This window comes from Scomber scombrus, chromosome 5 (genome assembly GCF_963691925.1).
Source record: "Scomber scombrus chromosome 5, fScoSco1.1, whole genome shotgun sequence".
Taxonomy (NCBI): domain Eukaryota; kingdom Metazoa; phylum Chordata; class Actinopteri; order Scombriformes; family Scombridae; genus Scomber; species Scomber scombrus.
The window spans coordinates 14,412,132-14,432,957 of NC_084974.1; the positions used below are offsets into that span (position 1 = coordinate 14,412,132).

The following is a 20,826-nucleotide window of genomic DNA, read 5'->3' on the forward strand; positions in this document are numbered from 1 at the left end:
GCACTGGCATAATAACCATTATGCTGTTCAACACACTTTTCAAGGTGAGGTAACAAGGTGTCAAAGAGTTTTCTCCAGTGTTCATCTGACACATGTTGGCAAATATTGTACAGGAACTAAAACTTACATAGCACCATATTGGTGTCCTAGGTGACATTTGAATTCCCCTCAGACTCTGTTATATGTTTCATTGGTCTGGTTGAGATCAAAGAATGTGCAAAGTAGAGGAGGAAGTTAGAGGAGTGCTCCAAACCAGCAGCCAGTGTTACAAAGAGCATTGTTTTGTGTGTGTCTGATCCTGATGTTTATATTTCCAATTTTCACTTGTTTGGCTCGTGAATGTGCACATGCAAGTTTGTGTGAAGAGTGGGATTGTGCTACTGTGTTATAGTCCACAGAGGGAATTTACTTCATTACATTCCCTTCATCATTTATGTGTGTGTGTGTGTGTGTGTGTGTGTGTGTGTGTGTGTGTGTGTGTGTGTGTGTGTGTGTGTGTGTGTGTGTGTGTGTGTGTGTGTGTGTGTGTGTGTGTGTGTGTGTGTGTGTGTGTGTGTGTGTGTGTGTGTGTAAATACACTAATGAACACCATCTGTGCTTCTGTACCAGTATCAGTGTGTTTTGAGGGAAACATTTATTTTGGCACACTGCTGTGATGATACAGTTACACACAATCACACCTGGAAGCTGCTCAGTATAACCACACTCTGATTTCTGCCAGCCACTGATTAGCTGATTAGCTGATTACCTTCACTTGAGCAGTTTTTGGGTTACAGGCCCTTTACCTCAGTGGTAGTAATGAGGGAGGTGCAAGCACTGCCTTTTCACTTTCTCTACCAGGATTTATTCTGCCAGTACGGGGATCGAACCCATGGCATTCTCTAACTTTTAGGCCATAAGTGCCTTCCCAGTGATGCCATAATGGGTCAGTGTGACATGTAAAATGTATCCGTTGTATGTGTGTGTCAGTCTTTGTTGAGGACAATGCAACTTTGCTCTTAATATCTGTGGTCTTAAGCTGTGCCTCAAATCACGAACTTCTATACTCACACTTAATATTTTGAATACATAACTATGGAAAAATGCAGTGCACACTCTGGATTGTGCACTCAAAACAGAAATAGAATTAAAACTGCAAGCAGTGTCGAAGGGCCCTCGCACCCCCCCGTTCATCCCCCCAATTGTAACGCTGTACGTGCACGTCGGTGCGTGCGGCAGTCGCAAGGCTGTCAAAACTGGCATGTAGATGTCTTTGCTCCTGTGCCTTTAATTGAACATTGTGTGATGGGGTTAATGTCTCCACTAGATGGCAAACTAAGACCACAAATGAGTCTGGGTGACTTCTCAGCACAAAGGAATGTGGGTGAAGGGTCAAAAAATCATTAAGATTGAGCATTTTTGCCTGGATGGCAGACTTCCTGTTGGACTTAGGCTATGGGTCCAAGAGGCTTTTTTGTGCGTCTTTACACTATACATGTGTTTCCCGAATTTGGTTTATCTACGTCAATCTGAGTGGAGGGGCTTGATTTTTTAAATTTTCTAGGGGGCGCTATTAATCCATTTTTGCGTCGGCCATTTCCGCGATCCTTAAAATATCAAATTTTTCGCCGGATTGGACATGATTGCAAGTTTTGGTGAGTTTTGGGGCATGTTTAGGCTGTCAAAAAGGCATAAACTATAATAATAATAAAAATCATCCAGATTGAACATTTTAGCCTGGATGGCCGACTTCCTGTTGGACTTAGGGTATGGGTCCAAGAGGCTTTTTTGTGCGTCTGGACATGATACATAGGCCTTGTGGATTTCATATTTCTATGTCAATGTGGAAGGCAGGGCTTAAACTTTGAAATCTTCCAGGGGGCGCTGTGGAGTCATCTTCTCACTTAAAAATCCCAAACTTTGTCAGTAGTCAATATGTGTGACTGTTGACGTATGTGTACAATTTGGTGAGTGTAGGAGTTTGTGAAAATGTACAAAATGGATAAAGGCATTAGGGGGCGCTATTGAGCTGTTGTGCCACGCCCAAGGGCAGTTATGTTCTCAAATTAAAGTGCTCCTGAGTGTGAGCCTATGTGGCAAATCTGGTGATTCTGTGAAGACGGGAAAGTCCTCTAAACGCAGAGGGAAAAACGGAAAAGTGACGCAGGAAATGCACAATAACTCACTTCCTGTTAGAGCGACAATTTTGAAAAAAATAATTTGGGCGTTTACCCATGAGTGCTATGAGTCCTGTAAATTTCACTAAGATCAGACAAAGTCTTTGGTCACATGACCTGCTGTTAGGGGGCGCTATGGAGACCCCTTGCCACACCCACCCCCAATGATGTTGAAATTGAAACGGCGTCACCAAGTGTGACATTTCACGTGATACATGTATAAACATCCGACAATGTATTGAGGAGTTATAAAGAGTTGTTTGTTTATACAAACAAACGACTGCCACGCCCACCTGGTATAACGTAGGTAAAATCTGTTGTCAAGTTTACATCATCAAGATCTGAGGATGATATAGTTCCAATCTGAAGTCTCTGGAGTTAAAACTGCAGGAGGAGTTCGTTAAAGTGCGAGACCTGGAAATGGGGAAAATGGCGGAAAAAATGCACCTGTGATCCAAGATGGCCGACTTCCTGTTGGACTTAGGGTATGGGTCCAGGAGGCTTTTTTGTGCGTCTGGTCATGATATATATGAATCCTAAATTTCGTTCATGTATGTGCATGTAGAAGGCGGGGCTTCAACTTTTAATTTTCTAGGGGGCGCTGTAGAGTGATTTTGCCCCTTACCACGCTTGCCTCCAATCACGTTAAATTAAATAAATTTTCACCAGCTGCGACGTGTGTGCAGAATTTCATGAGTTTTCATGTATGTTCAGGCCACCAAAAATGCGCCCAAAGTGGCGGCATAAGAACGTGAAAAATAATAATAAGAAGAATCCTGGCAAAAGCAATAGGTCCCTCACTGACTTGTCAGTGCTCGGGCCCTAATAATAAGAATCTTGGCAATAGCAATAGGTCCCTCACTGACTTGTCAGTGCTCGGGCCCTAAATAGCGGCCAAGGACGGTGTAACTACAATGAACATCACCGCATTATACAAATTTAAGCTGACAATTATTTCCATTATTGAATCATCTTTCAGTAAGTACACATGACTGAAATTCCAGAAAGTAGTGAAAAATGCCAAGATGTCAACTTCAAATTGATTGTTTTGTCTGAGAAGTGGCAAATTCTCATAAACTCAAACAACTGATTATTACAATTGTCAATTCATTTTGTGTTATCTAACCATTTAATTGAATAATTGTTTAAGTACTAATGGGTATGACAGAGATATGGCATACTTGTGGTGAGAATCCGTAAAGTGTTTTAGCATTTTGGAAATTATGAAATGAAAACATTTCCAAAGCTCTAATCGTTTGTCCCTGTATTAATTATTCACATATCTCTTGTTACTTCTTGAATATGTGTCCAAAATGGTCATTATTAAGTGTTTAATGTCAAAATTCCTCAGTGTTACACTTTTATGGCCTGCAAATTTAGTGTTCAGTCTGCTGCTCAAAACTGTTTATGAAACACAAAGTAGAGAGGTGTGTGTTTGTATTCTAAGATGGCAGGGACATAATAACCATTACGCTGTTCAACACACTTTTCAAGGTAACAAGGTGTCAAAGAGTTTTCTTCAGTGTTCTTCTGACACAATATTATGCTGTTGTTTCAGGATACTGTACTTCCTCACAGTGATTTTGTTACTTACTTTATTCTTATTGTTGTGTACTTGCTAAAAAATTGGAGTTTCCACAAATATCAAATGTGCATTTCAATATTATTCAAGTTTAAGTACTAAATGGAAATGTGCAATGTGTAAAAGCCAAGCTATTGTTGTATTTGAAAGATCTAGTTCTTGGATTTTCTCTCTTCCTTTGCAACACTGTGTTGAAGAGCTTCTGAATGACCATCCTGTATGGCAAAGTATTCAAAACATGAACCACAGACATTTTGATCCCCCAAAATCCTGCTAGTCCATACCAATAGCCCTGGTTCTTCAATTTATCATTTCAAACTGACCTTGAATCCAACAATGTCCCATGGATTTGGAAAATGCTCTGCTGCTCAACCCTTAACAATTTTAGGTTTTTGGTCCATCATTCTGCACTGGCCCAAGTACTAGGGATCTGTGGTTGGTGAGAAACCAAAACATTTTTGTAGTTGAATGTCATTGTATCAAATTGCCAGTCAGACAAGAGGAATCAAAAGCAGAGAAATTGAAATTGTGAGACATTGTGCTCTTTGTTCATATATCCTCATAAAGCCTCCTAATCCAGAAATCCTCCTAATGCTGACAATATTGGTGTCAGCATTAGCAAAACTTCTAGATCAGATGAAGGCATGAAAAACGGACAGGGAACATTATGTCTCACTACAATATGTGTCCATCTTGACCTGTTACTAAATATGGATACAGACTCCTTCTTACTGGCTCTATGTTGGATCTTCTTGAATTAAATTAAAGAGGACGGTCTAGACCTTCTCTATGTGAAAAGCACCTTCAGTTGACCTTTGTTGTGATTTAGGGCTATATAAATAAAGATTGAATGAGTTATTGATTGATTGATTTTTGTTTACAGCAAGGAGAGGGAAACTATATGACCTCTGTAACATCATCACAATGTAAAGTGTATGGGTCAAGCGGGAACTCATGGGCAGGCCCAACAGGGTAAATACAGCTGTGCATATTCAGAGCGCCCCATAACACCAGTTGAGCAATTCCTACAGGACTGAATGGGTGCAATTTTTGGTCCACTATCCAGCTCTTGTAATACATCCATGAGTGCCATACTAATGTTTTACTAATGTACATGCCCTGACCCTTTGTGGATATTTCATAGTATGAAGTTTCATTAACTGATAACTGATATCCCATGTTAATTATTATTATTGTTATTGTTGTTCTGTGTTGCAGATATCACAAACCACACATCCACTATACCTACACCATAAGACTGTACCTGCTATGATACAAACCCACTCATGGTTTGAATACATGTTTGGAAATAAATCCTTCATCTGAAGGAGAGAAGTTGCTGCATTTTTTTCTAACCAGGATATTAGGCCAATTGTGCTCAGCCAGACTACAGTCACGCACACTGTTGTCTGTATGAATGAGACTGCGTTTTGCCCCATGTGTTGCTCTTGGACTTTGAAGGAACAGCTGAATAAAAAATGCAGTGCAAATGTTTCTTACGAAATTAATTACAAATACTTTGTGTACAAAAACAAACAGGCTTTAATTAAATACTCAAAAATTTAAAAAAAATTAGGCAAACAATTTCCATTTGTTCTCATTGTTTTAGTTTCTATTGCATTTGAATGACCATATTATAAAGGCATTAAACTACATGTTTAGTTTTATATATTTTTTCTATCATTCACACATGGCATTTCAAACAATAAAGTGCTTTTTTTTTGTTAAAAAAAACAACCTTCTCTTTAACCAACCCAACATACACTGAGACAATATCTGTAACCCTCCTTGAAACAGTGGAATTTCTCACATACATGTGCAAATACAAATTTTCACACAAACATACTCAGTCCACTACACGAGCAGGCAATAGTTTGACCCTGCAGTTCACATACAGTGTATGCTTTACTCTGTGCTTTATACTCTAAATGGTCTTGGTTGTTTGAGGTTATCGTTGAAGTACTGTTTAGTATAACTTTGTCCTTTTTATCCTTTTTTTAAATTAGCTGTTGTCATCCATCTTTTCTGTGTGTGTGTGTGTGTGTGTGTGTGTGTGTTTGTTGGGGCATGTCTGTTTTTTATGTCTGTTTTCTTCTTGTTTAGAACAGGTATGAGTCAAGCTAAACCTGCATACAGGTATATGAGCACACACACACACACACACACACACACACACACACACACACACACACACACACTTTCATCAAACCCTGTTTTGACCCTTTTCACTGGACAGCTTGCCCCTTGTCTCAAGTGTGAGCAGTGCATTCAGTCATACGGAGAGGTCAACATATCAAGTATGTTGAAAAAAGTTTTGTGTGCTTGAAAATCTGTTACATACATACATTGCAACTCATAAAATAAATGAAACGTCCATGCTGGATTACTCAGTTTTTTGTTTGTTATTTAACTGCACTAACATTTTGAGGCTTTTGCAAAAGATAGCCAGATATTGCAATACCAGGAATACTTTGTGATCTATATTTAGTGTGCATCACTGCAATGTTTAGGGTTAGCGCTTAGGGTACCATATGGCAACTTTCCACTGTATCATATATCAACAGCCATTTCATGTATTATCAATCTTTATCCTTTCTATGCCTCTGTTTTTACACTGACCCCACATCCCACACATTGCCCACATCTTGAGACAAGGGAACCACTCCACAGACAATGGGAAATTAGTAACTTCGGGTACTAAATAGCATGACCCCGTTTTGATTTTTGCTCTTCTTTCCCCCTCTGTGTGTCCACAGATTCATAATACTCTATATGTTCATTGTGTTTGAATTGAAAAATACCTCAGAGCAGAGTAAAACAATGATTTCTCAATACGTCACAACATCACTTATAACTGAACAGGCAAAATGGCAACAAAAGAAAATAAAGTTGTTTTTTTCAGTCAGTTGTCTTCATAGATGATTCAGCGAGATGTCTTAAGAAGAGAAATACTTCTTGGTTGTCTTCTTCTTTCGCCATGCAGAGTATTCTGACCAGACCTCCACACAATCTGGTCTGTTGTGCTCAATATCTGCCACATCGTTGATCAGCAGGCCAATCACATGGCAGGAAAATATTACATCATTTCCCATGACGTGAATCTGACAGCTGACACTGAAACAATGATGTGGAGCTGCGGACATGACTGACAGTTTAACAGTGTCTCCCTTTTACCATCGTGGCGTCCATTAGCAGTTCAGAAAGGCACATACTTTCAGAGTGCTCTCCAGTGATTACATGAGATTTATGTCCTGCTGTTTTGAGTGACAGGCACTTGAACACCTTTCTGTCCTGTTGCTATGGACACAGGTAATAGAGAAAGAGCAAATTAGTCACATACAATATGAAGATGCACCAAGTATAATCATAAGTGTTATACTGCACAAACAAGCCAGGGAAGAAAAGTAATTAAAAATAGAGACCGTAAAGAAGCTCACCCAATTTGTATTTCTCTTTAGCCTCCGCTCTCTCTTTGGCATCAAAGTACCAGACTGTGATAGCATAGCTGTAAAACACAAGAAGGACAGAGAGATAATCATAAGACAAGTGCTATTTCTCTTTGTATATATAACCCCTCACTTTTCTAGTGAAAGACATTCAATGTTTGTTTGAGGCAAAATTGCTGATAAAAGTCCAGTTATTGGCTGTGACAATGGCTGTATAGTATATTGTAATGTTATTAAGGTAATGATTGTGTTAAGTTGCATAAAGTTGCAATTGTTTATGGGTTATGTGTCTGTGATAAGGGCCTAAATGCCCCCAAAAGAGGGCAAAAATTATTCTCTTGAAAGCTATTTCTGACCCAGAGAAAACAGGTGAATGAAATGAACAGCAGACTTTCCAGGCCACTGATGTGGGCAGCAGAGGGTTAATCTCTACAGTTTCTTGTCCCTCCTGTGGGGCTGTATTGTTTATTCCTGTCTCTCATGTCTCTGCGTCTCCAGCACGAGTCCTGCAATCGAACCTTCCTCCCCTCTCCCTCCCGCCTACCCCCTCAGGAAACACATACTTCCTGCCTCGAGCCCCGCCTCGCCCCCCAGCAGTCAGATGGAGAGGAGAGGATGAGTCTGTTGCATTTGAGCATCAAATACTTTCGGAAATTTTGGATCCTTGTTTTTACAGAGCTCTACAGTTAATATAATTTTAATTTCCTCGCTTTTTAACAGCATGGTTTAAACAGATGTAAAATCAAGCATCGCTGACAAAGTTGTTGACTGTAAAGTGCTTATGCATGTGTTCATCTTGGCGCTACTAAAACTGCTGGATAAAGCTTGTCAATTAAATATTTATAGTAAATCTAACCATGTTCAATAATTCAAAAAGACTATTGTAACTGACTGTGACGTTAAAACAAATATTTTTTTCAATTGTGCATGTGCATAGTCTTAATTATACAGTAGTGGACAAATTAAATTATACTAGATATACACTATATATATGTACATACATACAGTACATATAGTACATATATATATATGTTATATAATTTTGAAATGATGGCACAATTTCACATGTGTGAGTGTGTGTGTGTGTGTGTGTAGTGTGTGTGCATACGAAAGACCACAGCAATTTTAAGAGTTACTAACCGAGTGGCATAGGCTGGCTTGACTTCATGTGGGTTCCTGCGGTCAGACCAGAAGATCAGCAGTCGGTCAAACATAGGTTCTATGCTGGCTACCACATTTTTGCCTTCAGGGTAAATCTGCAGCAACCCTCCTTGTTTCTATAAACACACATAAACACACACAGCACATTATCTTACTTGCAACATACATGTTATTTCCCAGCAATTCAATTCAATTCAATTCAATTCAATTCAATTCAATTCAGATGCACTGAAAGACCAGAGGGTCAAAATTGATAATAAATATTTTTTTTTTTGCTCCTCATTCATATAGAGATTTAAGTATATTTTCAAGAGTGATAAAACATTTTAAACATACTAATATTAATCTTATTAAATGTACCTTGGCATCCCAGTTCTTGTTAAGATAGTATATACATGTGATGCAGCGTCCGTCACCGTTGGGGTTGTCAACATGGCGGACATACCCTGCCCCGTTACCTGGGTAACAGGCAACCATGGCCTAAAAACAAAAGAAATGGCATCATTAGTTGTGCATTTGTCTGCTCACTATCACAAATATAGGTTAACAACATTTTGCTTCATTTGCACAGATACAAAGCAAATGTCACCTTCCAGTTAAACATCACTAAAGATACCTCCAACTAGGACATTGTATTCAAACTAACACTCCTAATTACCACTCAAAATCCTCCCCCACCATAATCTACTCCATCTTTCAATAGACTGGGATCTCAAAAGGTGTGATCTATGGCACCCTTACAGGTCTCTAGACCTGTTACAAATGTTAGATGTTACAAATGAGAGGTGTGGGAAGTGTGGATATAGGCAACAAGATAATCATACCTGGGATGGTGCACTGCATTGGGTATTTTCATCATCCTTTCATGTCAGGCGTTATTTAAAATAGTTTGAAATACTCTATCATGTACACTGGTCCAGAGTTAGAGTAAGTCATACTGCAGCCAATTTTAATCCTATCTGTATTAGATGTAAGATTAAACCTGCTTCTTTAAGCCATCCATTTTGGGCCTGCCTTTTAGCGTCAACTCTGGGTCGGCATATTTAAAAGCCTCTCCAGAATACACCATATGAATATTCTCCACGCGTCGCTTTATTTGAAGTTTACCAATAGTTTCGCCCCTGCCTGAACCTCAGAGTGGGCCAGCGACCCTGGCTACACTTCCTGCAAGAAGGGTTGTTCTCTCATATTGGAAAAATGGACTCTTGATGTCTTTGCATCAAGAGAAGATCAAATAATCACTTAAGGTCAAATCTAACCGTTTTTTCCCAAGATCTTTGACCCCATAAAAATATTTTGGGAAAACTGATTTGTAAACAATTCTTGTGGCTTTTATGTGGCTGCAACAATTAATCAATTAATTGATCGATATAAAATTGTTCAGCAACTTTTATTTACTATTACTATTGACAGAGTAATCGATAATGACAATGATTGTTCGTTTGTAGCCCTACAGGATAGCGTGAGGTATTAGTTCACCCGTTTAGAATGGTTACACTTTGAGGAACTACAGATGATCGATCAATTATTATCAAATCAGCCTGGGTACAAAAGCAAGCTGCAACAGAAACCTTTGGTGGCACTCATTTAACTTTCACACCCCCAAAAATAAACTATTGTGACACACACACACACACTGAGAAGAGGAAGAAAGCAGAGAAATATGCCAGAGTTCAGCTGTTGTTCCCAGCTACGATCTGCAGATAGAGCATCCACGCTCAAAACAATGGTCTTGCGCTGGTATTTCCCCTGGTTGACGTCCCTGTGTTCCAAGGCTGTGAAGCAGGAGAGGGCTGCCTTCTTTGGGAAGTCCGAGGGAACGGAGGTTTGCATGAGAGCTCTCCAGTCGACGCACATTCCAGACCAGGGCCACTACAAGACCATATGACTGTAACTGACAAAGCTGTACCAGGGTTATATTGAGCTGAGCCCATGACAGTACGACGTATCAGTCTGACGCACAGAAACATACTCATGTTTCACGCCAGAGTAAATAGTTTCCAAACTGTCTCCATCAGACATCCAGTTAGACCTGCTATATCTGAGCAGAGTCAACAGGTGATTGACTTACTGACATATCAACTAATACAACCAGACAGAGTTTCTAAGCATAACTGGTAACATGTAGAGTAATAACGCCACCATCTCTCTAGGCTGACTACAAAGGAAGATGCTGTCACTTTCTTGACTTGTACTGTTCTGCATGGGAAACAAAAGTTAAACTATTGGAGTCACCACATCACTTCAGCTCAGATCTAGGACACTATCATTCATGACTAACAGGTTCCACACTGCTGCAATATTGATTTAACTTACTTGACTATCATTGAAGCTGTAGTACTACAGCCTTAGAGTCTTAACATCGAGGAGATAGAACAGCGTTTGCATAGATAAATGCAGCTGTCCTCATGTTTGTCAAGCTCAAATAAAGATGACAGTACGGTTGTGTCCTCTGGTGTTTCCGTCCTCATTCACAGCCAAGTTTGATTGTGTTGTGTGCGACTCTACTCAGTCGCCATTGTCAGTTCTCATTACTGACTAACACTCGCAGTCAGAGCTCATTAACCCCCAGACCTTTTGATCTGGGCTCCAAATGACGACCAGACCGGCTGCGTCAAAACAAACATATTGAATGGACACAAAGGAAAAAAGAAAACCATGTGCATTCACACAATGAACATTACTGCAATCCAAATGTGATTTAGAGTCATTAGTACTTGTCATAGGAGCTGATTACCTTGTGACAGTTTCAAAGAACTAAAACCTGCTTTATCAAGTATGGAGTTATTAAAACTACATTAGGAAAACTATGACATTTGGTCTCTTTGTGTACACATGTTTTATGTGTCTATGTGGTTTGCATTTCCTTTTACAGCTACAGTTGAGATTTCTTAGTTTCAACTGTTTAACAGAAGAGGAAGAGCAAAAGATGACACATACCCAAAGATGACACATACCCCAAGGTGCCCTGTGTGGCCACCCATGCAACATCATCACAAGTGGTGGCATGAAATAATCCTGCATAGAGGAGTCTGCTTTTAGCATAGCCTACCTGGTGTCAGCGCCAGTTCCAGATATGTTCCGCAATTGCTGATCTTGTACCAAACTGAAAACAGCTGCTGCTCTGTTTTGTAGGGATAAATGCTCTTATGTGTAGACAGAAACTTGTTTAGACAAGTTCCATCTCAGAAAACCATATGTAGTTCTCAATATTCAAGAGTCCCATTAGGAGACTGTTCTCAGATTGGTTTCAAAACACCCGATGGAGAAGTATCTGTTACAATGACTGCTGTTTTAAATTCTTAATTATACATATTGTATATATATTACAAATTGTAAATACTAAAAAAAACCAAATAACCTTAATAATATTATGAAAACATTTCCTGATCCTGTACAATTTAATGTGTTTAAGGTTAGTTTAAGGCATGAGGGGGATTTTTTTTCTTTTTGGTGTGCACTTATTCAAGGATATTTCCAGCAAAGAGTTTTTTTCTGAAGCTGGTAACAGTCTTAACTACTGTAATGAACCACAATTAACATGTACTATGCCAGCCCTCGCCTGCAGCATAAACACATCACATACACACACACACACACACACATACACACACACACACACACACACACACACACACACACACACACACACACACACACACACACACACACACACACACACACACACACACACACACACACACGTAAACATACACAATATCTACATCAAAGCTTACACAAGACAGGGATATAATTTAGGAGGAGGGTGCTGATATTTTCCATAAGCCCCTCAAGGCATTAAATAACTCGATTTGAATTCTTCAGACATTGCTACCATTCAAACCAGTTTCACACACATCCACTTTGTTTCTGACGGTAGCTTACACACACCCACACACACACACGCACAAAACATTTAGTCACACAGCGTGACACAGCACGTCGCGATCCTATCTGTCATTTCTGCCCTCCTTACTCCTTCATCTCTGCTTAGATCTGTGCCCACAGTAAGATCAAGTCTAATTGGCACCAACCACCTGCATGCCAGGCACCAGCATTAATGCCTAATGGCAGCGCTTGGTACAGTAGATACCTGGGCTGCCAAGCTGATGGCCGGGTAGGCAGAACAGGCTGTTCTGGACAAGAACAAAAATAAACTCCAATGCTGCACGCATATTCTGATAAGAGGCATGATGGTGGTGAGGAGGGGAGAAAAGGGCCAGATAAGGTTGAACAAATAGAGGCATTACTGCTTGTAAAGGAGAAAGAATGAAAGAGAACGTTTCTGTGTGTGCGTGTGTGTCTGTGTATGTGTGAGTGAGTGTGTGTGTGGGTTAAAATACAGACAAGGATGTTGTTGGTACACTGTGATGTTGTTTACACTGTTTCTTTTATTTATCAATGAGGATTTTGGAAGCAATTGTGGCTAGTTTTACTACCTGTGGATGTTGCAGTTTAAAGATGTGTCATATTTGAATCTTTATGACAGACATGTAAGATATTTAAGTGGTTGAAAACATAAACAGTATGGATTTTTACTGTCCCAAGTTCCCCTCTACTATAGCGTAGTTTATACTGGTGCTCAGCTTTGAAAAGAACATACAGTAGGCTACATGCAGTAAAATACTCAAGAGGTATTCATACTGTAAATTACCTAAACGGTTTTATTAGTGTAGGTGGGAGGCTGGATCGAGGGTCAGATGAAGATAAAAAATAATGTTAAGAATCTTGAGAGAAGTGTGTGCTTCATTTACAGGTGCTGTAAACAGACGAGACACTGGTCAGCAGTTCATGAAATGCAGATATAGTTTAAAAAAGAGGAGGGGAGACTCAAGCCTCTGCTGATCAGACCATATGGTTACCCGTGATCCTTATGGTTAGACTATTTTATATTAACACTGTAGGCTTGAGTGCAGGGTCGTTGAATATAAAAACAATTGATAATTGTTTGATAAAAAAAATTTAAAGACTAAAAGAAATTAACATGATGACATAATAAAAATCTAGACCCAGTGGTGATTTCATGTTGCAAAAATATGAGAAGTGCGCAGAAAAAGGCTCAAAAAGTCAGCGAGAGAACTGTAGAGATCTGCCCAGTTTCACAGTGGGACAGCTCTGAGCCTTTGTGGATTATCAGAAAAGCATGGATCAAAATCGGCGAGTCCTCAAGGGTGGATGCCGGGATTGGGAACCTTCAGCACCACACACATTTTCCATCTTAGTGATTGAAACCATCTGTCAGGTGGCACTGCTATCTTCCTAAATTCCTACTGCAGTTTACTTACAAGCAGGAAGACACAAGAGGTGATAAAAATTCAGCCATTAATAATAATTTCTATCAGGTTGAATTTGAGAGACGTGAAGATGAGTCTGTGTGAATTAAATTGAATGATGATGAACTCTTCATCACTGGCTCATTTCTCTGTTGCCTTTCCTGCAGGTTAATATCATGGTCCATTATTCAGTTGGATTCACATGTAGGCCACTGCCTCTATGGGCTAGATATTGGCTTTGGAGGTGTATGATATCACTTGCTAGCTAAAGAGCATGCGTATGTGTGTGTGTGTGTGTGTGTGTGTGTGTGTGTGTGTGTGTGTGTGTGTGTGTGTGTGTGTGTGTGTGTGTGTGTGTGTGTGTGTGTGTGTGTAATGTCGCACTGGTTTTAACTTTTGAAGGTATTTGTACTTTTTACAATAAGAGGATTTCATCATTAAGTCTACAAAGTGTCAGCCTCAGACTGCTTGTGTTGCTATAATGTCCATAGACTGGTAGTGTGGTTTGCAGCAATACATGGCAAAAAGTACTTGCAGTGTTTATGTATATAAACTATGATCAGACATGATGAGTCAATTCTGCTAATTATGCACAAGTCACCGCTGAACACAGTAATATGTGTGTTTCTTTAGGTGTTATTATGTCTGTATGCAATATACTTATTTGTGTGTCAACATTCATAAGTGTATGGAATTCTTTCTTAAAATGTACTAAAATGAGTAGGTCTTTGGATGTCCCTCACTACTAATATACACATGCCATTATATGATACGTAGTCACACACTGTAAATGTGTTTTGGGATACAACAACACAAAAAGTGGGAATACATCTGAGATGAAAAGTAACAAGGATTTAACAGTAGCTGTGTCCCAATTCCATACATTATACTAATCCTATCCTTGTTTGAGTATAAAATGCATAGATCGAGAGTGGGGGAAAAAGTATCCTTAAAACATCAACTATTTGTGTTTACTGAACTGTATGAAACTAAATTAATGGAAAATTCTCTATCCTTCATCAATTCAATCAAGCAAACTTGAAGGTCTGTACTGTAACTGCATTATGCGTGTTAGTGTATGACTCCTGCCTGCATGGTGGCACTGCTGAGCTCTAGGAGGGGCATCTAAGGACACGCTGCTGCAGCAGACATTCTCATTATGCCAGAGCTTCTGCTGCATCGCCCCTTCTCACTCACTCAACACCCCCATCCTCCTGCTCCTTGCTCCTTAAACCCCTCTCTCGCTTAGTCTCGTTTCCAGTCTATCCCCTCCCCCTCCATGTACCTCATTACCGTCACCGAGTTGTTTTACACTTTCGCATAACACAACACTTTCCCACTACCTTGCACTGTATTAACTGCATTACTATTTCCTTTGTCAACACTACGGCATTCCTCACAAGCACCAAAGCCTGGCTCCTGCTGACTTACTGGAGTCAGGGTGCATTTTCAGGCATTTTGGTACATACAGGATATTATTTTGGGCATTGCCAGTCCCTCTCCTTTTCTCTCTCATCTCTTTCAGACACAATGCGGAGCTCTACTTTGTATGGGCCTGTTACCACGGTAACGGCTGGGAAATATTTTGTTCAATGAGCCAACAAGGGGCTGATAAGACGAAGGAGAAAGGCAGTGATATATAGGACAGGCGAAAGAAAAAATAAGAGGTCAGAATGAAGTTTTTTTTAAAAAGAAGAAGGTTTAGGTGACGGAGTAACATGTTATACCTCTCCCTGATCCTCCTTTTTTCATTTCCTATCACTTCCTTTCTCTCTCTTATGCACACTTCATCATTGTATCTATTGCTACGCAGCCCCCTGCACTCATCCACAGGAACACCTGGCCAGGAAATTTTGTACTGTACAGCATTAAACATTTTCAACACACCAAGGGCAAATGGCAAGATCTGGCAGGGGAACAGCTGGTTTGGCAATCCAACAGATGTACCTGGAAATCACACCATGCCGAGTAAGAGAAAATAAATAACTTAGTGAACACATTACATTCAAATGAGCCTCTGGCTGGTATAGAATGAAACAGAAACATCTAAACAACTGGCATCCATCACTATAAAACTGGTAACCCTAGAATAAACTCCTTATTCTAAAACCATGTTCTTCCCAAGAAAACTATTTCTAAGCACTTCTCCTGACTGTTCTCAGTGTCTTACAAGCATCTATCCATGTGAAACAATGACAAAAATGTAATGTTTTACATCCACTTCATTAAGGTTTGCTCTGATCAATAGTATATCTGCAATCAAGTAAAGTTACAATGTTGTTTTTTTTCTGTCAGATAAATCTATTTCCTCTACAAAACAGCCAGGTGAACTGAGGTGACAGCTTTGATGTGTAATTAATTGTACTGATTAAATCCACTTCAGCCCTGAAAGGAAGCTGCAGCTCAAACTGTCAAGGGATAACAGGCATTTTTATATCTTTTCATGAGTGAGACGGTGTTAGTGGCAGTAGTATTTTGCACTCCGGCACTGCAACAGGACTAAAAAGATCTAGAAAAATTATGTTTGCCTCAAGCCACTTGCTTTGGGTCTCAATTTACTGTCAACACGGACCAAACATGACTGACTTGAGAGCAGCACAATCAGCCGAGGGTCTATAGGAGCAAAGGCTGCTGTTGTGACCCAACCAGGCCCTGTTTAAACACTGCCTCTACCTTATGTAAATGACGAGACATGCAGGGCAAGGTACTATGTCCAGTGTTACACAGATGGGGTGAACAAGGTTGGTGATCCTATACTTTAAGAAGAGAGGGAAAAACATGGTGAAGGAAAGACAGAGAGACACAACCAAACACACGATAGGTTAATATGAAGAATTTCCACTTGGCTACGAAAGTGATGTACGTGTATTTCAAAATATTTTTTTATACTGGCCTGCCAGCTTGTCTATTTTTTAAATCAGATCTGTCACAGTACAATGGTTTCTGGGATATTTTATACCCAACATGGGGGCATAACAACAATTTGACGAAGTTGTATCAAATTTGTGTAAACCTATCAAACTGACCTCTTATAGAAAGTAAAGAATTACAATATTAGTATTTATTTTTGTCACACTAATTCACCCTCTATCACCTTTTTTGAGTCCCCATTTACATATTAGCATTTTTTAAATCAGTGTTTTAATCCAGACCAATCTGTATTGTCTGGATCTGTTATTTTGCAAATCTGCAAATACTGCACATAGAGGAGAAACACTAAGAACATGTTGGGTAACAGTCTAGACTGGCGTGTAATGGATAACTCACAGCTGATAGATAAGCAGACCATGACACCACATCCTAAAAAACACAATCGTGGTTACTGAGTAAAGAGCTGGTAATGCAAAGAGGGACAGGTGGAACGTGTACTTAATCTTAATGTTTTTCACTTCGCTGCTCTGTTTTTCCATGTCACAGGCGAAAACAGTAGCAAAGATGGGAGAGAGGGCTACAGATAGATTCAGGATGAAGAGTCACAACAGGTCAATGGCATTACCTGGCTCAAATAACCCAGGACTGCGTCACTACAGGGAAGAGGGTGGAGGCTCACTGACCTGCACACAATGTCCACAGCTGGGCAGAGGACAAAAAGCCTGCCAGTCTATCTGGGGACTATGACGCGGAGGACTTAGTCATTGACTGTTTAGTCTTACCGTTTATCGCACCTGGTTAGGTGGTTTGCTGTGGTAATTGTGCATGGCATTTGAACAATATCAATAGAAAAAGAAAAACTGAGGCGTGTTTATTTAGTTACGGTGAAATAAAGAGAAAACTTGTGGTTCACATGGTATGAGATATGAGTAAACATAACAAAACACTCTCCTGCCATGCCAGTGCCATGTTTGCATGGGTGAAAGTAGGGATAGGAAAACTCATCTTCAAAGCTAGAGATATAGTGATGGTTGGGGAGATACAGCTCCAAGATGCATTTTTTCTTCTTCTGGGTACCAGTAGAATGAGGGTATGGACAAGGGCAGGCCTTAACTCAGGCACAGGGCCAGGTTGGGAGGAAAGCTCAGCCCGCACCTCCCCTCCCCCCTTATCAAACTAACATGTTCCAGAAACACAGCAGGGCTCATCCTGACATCCTACCTGATGTTATGTTTGCTATCACACAATAGTGTTAGTGTGTGTTTTTGCCTGCCTATGCTTCAGCATTAGAGCCGAGATGACACAACCAACCTCTTGCTCAAAATGTAATGACATCATCAGACTGACACTCACATGTTGTCTTTTTCTGTAGCTTCTATTTTCCCCCTTTAGCACGTAGCTTGAAAACACGTTACCCTGCCCTCACCCCAAATGTTTCCATCATGTGCCACCTCTCACCTTAGTGCGTCCATTGATGACACATTGTCCCAGCTGTCCATTGGCAGCGCTGTACATGACAGCCTCATCAATGTGGGCCATCAGCATCCCGATGCTCTCGCAACCAGGCTCGCGTCCCTCCACCCAGGCAATCTGGTCACCCCTGATGTTCCGAGAGGGAATGTTCTTCTGGCTCACCAGCTGCCCGCCCCGAAATTTCCCACTGCGGTTTAGGACCTCCACCTCCTCCAGGACCCTGTCACCCAGCTGATGGCCCAGGAAGTTGTCCTTCACACAGATGCCGTAGTATTTCATGCAGGGGATGATGTACTGCTGGGCTATGCACTCTGCTGACATGCCAGCGCCTGCAGAAGGTGGAGGGGTGGGGATGCCATGAGCCTCCTTCGGGGAGGTCTGGCTGGGTGCAGCTGGTGGGCCAGTTGATGCCACATTATGTCCGTTGTGCTGGTTAGTGTGGGGGGCAGGAGGGGTGAAGGGAGATTGGGGAGTGACACAGTGCACATGCTTGATAGTCATTTGGTTGCTATGGGAACTGTTGGTAAGCGGGGCGACTGCTCGGGCCACCCTGGAGACCTCCGAAGACTTGTGAGCAACACCTACATCTGCCAACCTTCTCCGCTTGAAGTCTGAGTCTAACGTGGCAAAAGCTGAGTCCACCGAACATCCCAACCCAGGTGACCCCATTAGACCATTAGGAGCCTCTGACCCCAAATCCCGGTTCTCCCCACCCCTCCGTTTCTGCTGTTGCACCTGTCTGCTTTTCAGGTCACCATTGTGCCTCCTCATCACTAATGGGCACTTATCATGAGATGTGCGGTCCCCATTCTCCACCAGATAGGCTCTGCTGGTGAGAGGGTACATAGGGCTCCCCAAAACCCCCTTCGTTTGTGCCGGGTAACCGTCTGGTGTTTGAGCCAAAGCGCATGTGTGGCTGCCCTCCACTGTAGCAGCAGGAGACACCACCCCGACGTTGTAGATTGGCACGCCGGTTTTGGATTGCTTTGTCATGGTTGTGATTCCAGGAGAGTCGGTCTGAGAGGCCAGACCCGCCAGCAGCTCTGCGGCTGTCGGGCTCCCCACCGGCGCAGAGCAGTATCCATTCAGCCCCATGTCCGCCCGGTGCGTGTGGTGAATCTCTGCCGGTCCACAGACGAGCTGCTGGAGGCTTGATCTTCTATCCTGCGATGCTGAAGCAGCGACACGTCCGCGGGAAGAGCTTGGGTTTAAAAGGTCCGTGTGTCCCAAGCTCTCCATTTCATCTCGTCATCTACTGGATGCGCAGGTAGCTCACGTCCTCGCTTCATTTTCTAGCCGAGCTGCTGTTTTCTCTGACGGAGAGGAGCTCTGTCACCGCTGCAAGAAGTTTCATGTCCAAGTCTTGTTCCTCTCGCTTTTATTTCACACATTTATCTCAATTAATATTCTCAAACTGTTTGCATCCGACCGATGAACATTTTGAGGCTGTGTAGCGTATCTGTGGAGAGTAAAATGATACACTTTAGTCCTATTAATAGCACAGAACAGGCCACTTGACAGTGAGCTGAAGTAAATAAACCTACTATACATCTATAGGCTATAGTAGCCTATCTGTACAGCTAAATCACCATAGATTAGATTGTCATTAAGTTTCATATGGTTGTTTTTATTATGGCATTTTTGTAACCGATTTAAATGCTTAAAAGAAGGTAGCCTAAAGATGAAAGCCCATAAAAACTCACTTTTACTAACAGTTTTTATGGCTACTTTGTGTTTCAAGTAAATTAAAATGACGGTTCATATATAAGAATGTAAGGAAACATTAGATGACTTATTTGGTCTTCAGCTATCGATTTCCAACTTGAGATCAGCGTGAAAGCCTTTTTTTGTTGTTGTTGTTGTAAAATGTATTAATTCAGTTGAAACACACGTTTCAGGCCGTGTAATAAAGCGCAGCTAAACATCGTTAAAAACCAAGTGAAAATTTCCCTCTTGAGGAGATCACAGCTCCTCCGCTTACCTACGGCAGCCCACAGCAATGCAAATCCACAGTGAGCGTACGTGACAGGCTGAGAGTACGCATGTTATTTCCGGGATTGTCTTGCCCGTGTGTGCGTCCCATCCAATTTTCTGCTCGGTTATAAATAATATCGGAGAGATGACGGCAACCAGCGCCGGCCTGACACATTAAACCAAACACGGGGACAGAGGGAGATGCTAAGAGCCACACACGGTCCCCTCAATCACCAAAAAAAAAGTGCTCTCCGTTGTGCCGGCGAGTGCCCCCGGTTTCTGTCTGTCTCCCCTCCTCCCTCTCCTCTCCTCTCCTCCCACCCACAGCCCGCTTCCTCTGCTTTCTCTCTTGCTCTCTCTCTCCACTCCCCCGTGTCATTTACATGCATACAAGCCATGTGACCACTTGCTACTACGACCTCAGCTGCACTGACAGAAACCGCACATGACATTAATTTAAACAAACCTTTACCCTACATACTCTATTACATGATGAGGCAGTCTTTCGTAATAGCCCATTCATCTGCAGTGATATTGTTATCAGTATTATTATATAGGTTACTGAATTCATGTCTGACATTTTTTAACCCTTAACACTTATTAAATGGCTCCTTGTTTCAGTCAGTTTGCATTATTAAAATACAAAGATAAATATAATAAAAGTCAAATTTATGCAACCTTGTTGTCGAATAAAATATATACTGTTAAAACTTAAAGTGTGCATTTTTTCTTAAGATAAATGATGCCAGAGAGGGTTTATTGTTGCATTTTGTTGTTTTATGGAAATCTTTACATTATACTAGATTTACAGCTAGATTGTGTGTACTATTTAGAGACTAACTACATCTTTTTAATTATATATTTTTAATTTTGCTCCTCCTCCAATTTAA

At 41.0% G+C, this 20,826-nt stretch overlaps 1 protein-coding gene across 1 annotated transcript; it reads right to left on the bottom strand.

Annotated features, from left to right (window-relative positions):
* Positions 1-5,262: 5,262 nt before the first annotated feature.
* On the bottom strand, positions 5,263-20,208 carry egln2 (egl-9 family hypoxia-inducible factor 2). Its single transcript, XM_062418803.1, has 6 exons — positions 19,944-20,208; positions 17,948-19,421; positions 8,706-8,825; positions 8,325-8,461; positions 7,176-7,243; positions 5,263-7,035 (listed from the first exon to the last, which is right to left on the bottom strand). Exons 2-6 carry the CDS (start codon positions 19,199-19,201, stop codon positions 6,983-6,985), a joined length of 1,632 nt encoding a protein of 543 aa, XP_062274787.1. The 5' UTR covers positions 19,202-19,421; positions 19,944-20,208; the 3' UTR covers positions 5,263-6,982.
* Between the last annotated feature and the right edge of the window lie 618 nt (positions 20,209-20,826).

Excerpts from the sequence above, each read along its gene's own strand:
- egln2 (XM_062418803.1), bottom strand. The coding sequence starts at position 19,201 with ATGGAGAGCTTGGGACACACGGACCTTTTAAACCCAAGCTCTTCCCGC. Across the intron at positions 8,826-17,947 it reads TCATCAATGGACGCACTAAG|GCCATGGTTGCCTGTTACCC; the intron begins GTGAGAGGTGGC and ends TTTTGTTTTTAG. Across the intron at positions 7,036-7,175 it reads TAAAGAGAAATACAAATTGG|CAACAGGACAGAAAGGTGTT; the intron begins GTGAGCTTCTTT and ends CTGTGTCCATAG.